The sequence below is a fragment of the Rutidosis leptorrhynchoides genome, chromosome 9 (assembly GCF_046630445.1).
Source record: "Rutidosis leptorrhynchoides isolate AG116_Rl617_1_P2 chromosome 9, CSIRO_AGI_Rlap_v1, whole genome shotgun sequence".
Lineage (NCBI taxonomy): Eukaryota > Viridiplantae > Streptophyta > Magnoliopsida > Asterales > Asteraceae > Rutidosis > Rutidosis leptorrhynchoides.
Window position 1 is genome coordinate 241,568,765 of NC_092341.1, and position 4,619 is coordinate 241,573,383.

General features: G+C 30.5%; 2 protein-coding genes across 4 annotated transcripts; both read right to left on the reverse strand.

Annotated features, from left to right (window-relative positions):
* Positions 1 to 892: 892 nt before the first annotated feature.
* LOC139866986 (uncharacterized) lies at positions 893 to 3,108 on the reverse strand. Of its 3 annotated transcripts, none has more exons than XM_071855291.1 (6): positions 3,068 to 3,108; positions 2,845 to 2,912; positions 2,465 to 2,598; positions 1,894 to 1,982; positions 1,469 to 1,607; positions 893 to 1,365 (listed from the first exon to the last, which is right to left on the reverse strand). In XM_071855291.1, the coding sequence occupies exons 1-5, from the start codon at positions 3,091 to 3,093 to the stop codon at positions 1,481 to 1,483; spliced, it is 444 nt and encodes a 147-aa protein (XP_071711392.1). In that variant the 5' UTR covers positions 3,094 to 3,108; the 3' UTR covers positions 893 to 1,365; positions 1,469 to 1,480. The 3 variants fall into 3 exon arrangements, with proteins under 3 accessions (XP_071711392.1, XP_071711391.1, XP_071711390.1); XM_071855290.1 differs by having other exon boundaries at positions 898 to 1,374; XM_071855289.1 differs by lacking the exons at positions 893 to 1,365; positions 1,469 to 1,607 and having other exon boundaries at positions 1,614 to 1,982.
* Positions 3,109 to 3,206: 98 nt separating this feature from the next.
* LOC139866987 (uncharacterized) lies at positions 3,207 to 4,402 on the reverse strand. The gene is made up of 4 exons (XM_071855292.1): positions 4,195 to 4,402; positions 3,913 to 4,082; positions 3,381 to 3,443; positions 3,207 to 3,245 (listed from the first exon to the last, which is right to left on the reverse strand). The coding sequence occupies exons 1-4, from the start codon at positions 4,265 to 4,267 to the stop codon at positions 3,222 to 3,224; spliced, it is 330 nt and encodes a 109-aa protein (XP_071711393.1). The 5' UTR covers positions 4,268 to 4,402; the 3' UTR covers positions 3,207 to 3,221.
* Positions 4,403 to 4,619: the final 217 nt, after the last annotated feature.

Genomic DNA, 4,619 nt, shown 5'->3' on the forward strand with positions numbered 1-4,619 from the left:
TTATTATTATTATTATTATTATTATTATTATTATTATTATTATTATATTTATTATTATTATTATTATATGTTATGTTATATGATATATGATATATGATATATTATATTATATTATATTACAAGTCTAAATAAAATGTAAAATAGTTCCGGTTATGACTATCTTTTTAATTTCAGGAATACAATAAAACTAGCAAATTTGTTTAGAAAAAAAAATTAATTTCCCAAACACCCTTAAGTTACACCACTATATTCTATAGGTTAGAAATTAAAGAGATTTCCAAATCATCATTATCCTTTCGATGATACGCTAAGATTACTTGGAGATCAAATAACGAACTTCCATGTCATCAATAATCCTAATCCTGTGAAGGTAGTTTAAAGGTCATTTATTTATTTTCCAATTATATACCTTTTGATAATCACATTACAAAGAAACTTCGTTGATGGTTAAATATTCAAATCGTCTGTACCAGTTTTATTACAAAGAAATTTCGTTTTGAATACATTTCGAAAACTAATCTGTTATCAACAAAAAAAGTTTTGAACAAATATTGTTGTAACTTCCAGACATCATTATAACAACCAAAACTTATCAAAACACACAATCCGATAAAATAATACATCCGACCACCATCTCACGTTCTTCGCTACAATGCTATGCTATCTTACAGAGTTATCGTAATACGTAGAACAAACTTCTTTCTTTCACTTGGATTTCTACCTTCTTATTAGAAGAGTTTCTTATATAAAATATCATTTGTCATTAAAAATTAAAAACAACATCAATAACACTATCCAATTCCACAAGATAAGATATAGACAATTAGACAATAATTCATTTCATCTACCTCAAAATAAAATATCATTTGTCATTAAAAATTAAAAACATCAATAACAGTATCCAATTCCACAAGATAAGATATAGACAATTAGACAATCATTCATTTCATCTACCTCAAATAAAACGGAAGTCGTTTACCCTAGACTCTTGAGCCAAGAGTAGAGAAAATCATCACTTCCTCTACCCGAAGGCGTACAGGTTAAAAAACTTGGTATGTAAATTCTGGATTTCTGGTTGATTTTCTTAAGTATCAAAAGTGTCTAAGCACAAATCAATATCAATATATTTCATATTTTGACCCTAAAAAAATCTCAGATACAACCACAACTTTTTATCAACTTCCTGAATTAAAAAAAAAAAAAAAAAAAGTTAAAAAGTTAAAAAGTTTCAGAAATCAGACACAATTCATATAGACAATAAGATGCAACATTCAAAGTTTTCATCACTCCATTTGTACTCTGTGCAATATGCATATCCACATGCCCTTCCAGAAAATACAGCTTCTATTTAAGTTCCTACAGCAACTGCAAGAACTACACCGTAATATTAAAGACACAAATTATTTACAGTAGTACCGTAACAAATAAACAATTCAAATTGTGCTGATCTATATATATAAAGACTTACAAGAATTTAGTTTCATGAACTAGTTTGAATAATTCCACCCAGCATTTCCACATTGTCATGTTGACAGCTGGGACATATGCATTTCTGCTGCAGCTTTTCACCAAGGGAAGAACATGCCTCTTCAAGTCTTGAAGTCTGCGTGCCTTTCAGTCAAGGATAAAAAAAATCTACTCTTATTTTGGTCTGTTTTACAACAATCTCCTATTCCTAATGCAGATTGTACAATTACCAAAGCTCATTAAAGATCAATTTGGAGTAAATATATTAAATCTGTAACTAGTCAACCAACAGAAGTGAGATATATAGGGAACGGGTCAAATAGTCGAAAGTGGTCTAGCATGTATAAGATGCCCGACCCGCCCAGTGGAAGGACGAATAAGATAGCACGGAACATTAAGTAGAGAAGGAAATTAAAGTGAGGATATATGGCTAATTCTTGAAGTTCTTTACTTCCTTCCATTACAGATTCCATCAGAGATATTCTATGCTTCAAATCATCCAGCACCTTTTGCTCCTACATATCACAAAATAGAGTCGATATTAACTCATCCATATGACACCATTTACATATGCACATACATATCAACAGATTACGGGTGGTGAATTAAAAGGCATGCAAGTAATAATTATAAAAAATAGAACATATATTAATAGTAACAGTATTAATGGGAAAAAATTGATAAAGACATTAGTGATAGATTCAGGAATACAGTAATGTGATGGGAGATTCACATGCTGTCTTGAAAAATAATGCTGTAAAAAGCCACTGAATTAGCTGATCTCGCGATATGACGTATATTCTATCTACACAGTATTGGTTCGTTTTAAGCAGAACATTCTACTTTGTGAATGACAGGAGATATCGTTATCTAAATATGTTACTCCAAATTAGGTTCTTTTTCAAAGAACAAAACTAAATTTACATGACGAAGAAACTAAAAGTAGGAGGAGTTGAGTGATGATAAACTAAGTTAACATGATGAAGCTGCATGTAACCTGCATATGAAAGTTTTGTTCAGACTGAAACTCAAGTTCCATCTTGTTGGTTTCAGAGATTATTTGAGCAAGCTTTGCTTCAAGATCTCTGATTGCTTCTTCAACTTCTCGCGCATTTCCCATTTCAGTGTCCTCTGTAACCAAAAGACAAAACAATTTTGATATTAGATATAATAGAAAAGACCTTAGACTGCGTGTTGAATATAAGAGGATCTCAATCAGTCAACTAATATACAAAATGTATCTCGCACAATAAAAAACTCATATGACATATTATATGCCCCCAGTGTTTTATTTTAACATAGTGGTACAACAGGTAGGCAAGGTGATGGTTCATTCATATTTGGGTGTTTGTCTGTTATCATAAAGGGAATACAAACCATCTTGTGATACTTTGTCGCTGCCAAACGCTTCGAATGTAGCAGAATCCAGCGACTGCTGAAACACTCTGCATCACAATAGAAATCAAGCACGTGTGAATATATGCCTATCTATATGTGAATGTATTTGTCTTGCAACAATAATAATCATCATATATCATCTCCATTACTCTACTTAAGAGCATATATGACTAAAATGAAATGGTAAAAACACAGTACCCACCTGATCCTTGCATTCAGGTCGAACATCTTTCCAATGAGGTCATCTCTGCAAACATAAGCATGAATAGTAAAGATATGCAAGACAGAGCATATCATCTTTCGTCTAACAGAGATTAAAATCATTAAATCATTGAGTGCGAAAAAAGTACAAAAACCTACCTCAAATCTCCTTCTTCGTTCTGGATGTGATTTCATGCAGGTTAACAACCAACAGGTCCAAGTAATTCATACAATAAACATGTGATTAGCATGCAAGTAGAGCTAAACAGACATCAAGTCATCAACTAAACAAGCTACTTTTAAACTTTAATTACCTTAATTGCCTCTAAATCAGATCCAATAGCGGAGACTTCATCCTGAATCGAAGAAATTCGCGCCTGAAGAGATCCAAACGCAATTACTCATAATACTTTCCGTGAACTCGTTTGAATAATCCAGGACAAAAGATATACAATTTTACTCAAAGACAATTATCATCAATATATATATATATATATATATATATATATATATATATATATATATATATATATATATATATATATATATATATATATATATATATATAATTTCATCAACTGTTTCTATCATCGAGGTATAACTTACAGAAACAGAACATAAAAATTAAGATCAATTATAATTAGCTACACGAATAATCCTCAACTTGCTCCGATTCAGTTTGCTAGCTACATATAGGTATAAATCACTCATGTAACTTACATAAAATTGCACTGGTCAAGAGTAATCATCTATGAATAGTGATTAAACATTCATTATTTCATCAACAATATTCCACAAATCTAATTGCATATACAGATCATGAATAATAATTTGACAGGTAATTACCTCTATAGTTTGAATTGACGATTCATTCATAGCAAATTCAACTTCGTATCCTTTAAGTTGTTGCTCAGTAGATTCTTTCAAACGTTTAGCTTCTTCCAGCTCCGAATTAACAGAATCAAGTTCCGATTGAAGCTCTTCAATTTGCCGTTTGAGATTTACAACCCTACGCTCTGTCAATTTTGCGAATTCGAATTTGAATAATCAAAATTAAAACAAAAACGATCGTGAAATTGAGCGATGATGTAAGATTGATGAAGTATATAATATAATATAATAATACACCTCCTTGAGATTTTTCTGTAGAGACATCGCGAATTAGGGTTAGGAGCTCTTTTTGCGAAGTGCTGCCTGCCATTTCCGTTTTCCCGCTCGTATTTCAGATGGCTTTTGAATTAATTAAAAAACGGAAAAAGCTTTGTTGCTTTATATACCCATTCAGATTCAGATTCAGATGATCGTATCATCTGACATTTCACGAGTACGTGATATTCTTTGAATGAAAAGTTTTGAATGAAAGTGTCTAATGTCTAATTAGAGTATTTAATTTAATACTATTATTAAATTAAATTAATTAATTAATACTTTATTAGTGTTATTTAATTCATATAAAATCATTTATTTATTTTTCAATTTATTTAAATAACAAAAATATTTCAAAAAGAAATTAGTTAAGAAATATCTGTGCCCCAACTTTTGAAATAATATCT

What these genes read in the sequence shown, in the direction of transcription:
- LOC139866986 (XM_071855289.1), bottom strand. Translation starts at nt 3,093, where the DNA reads ATGTTCGACCTGAATGCAAGGATCAG. An exon ending in CGACAAAGTATCACAAGATG is followed by an intron (nt 2,599 to 2,844) that starts GTTTGTATTCCC and finishes TTTTGGTTACAG; the next exon opens with AGGACACTGAAATGGGAAAT. An exon ending in AACAAAACTTTCATATGCAG is followed by an intron (nt 1,983 to 2,464) that starts GTTACATGCAGC and finishes TGTGATATGTAG; the next exon opens with GAGCAAAAGGTGCTGGATGA.
- LOC139866987 (XM_071855292.1), bottom strand. Translation starts at nt 4,267, where the DNA reads ATGGCAGGCAGCACTTCGCAAAAAGAGCTCCTAACCCTAATTCGCGAT. An exon ending in TACAGAAAAATCTCAAGGAG is followed by an intron (nt 4,083 to 4,194) that starts GTGTATTATTAT and finishes CAAAATTGACAG; the next exon opens with AGCGTAGGGTTGTAAATCTC. An exon ending in CTGATTTAGAGGCAATTAAG is followed by an intron (nt 3,246 to 3,380) that starts GTAATTAAAGTT and finishes AATCACATCCAG; the next exon opens with AACGAAGAAGGAGATTTGAG.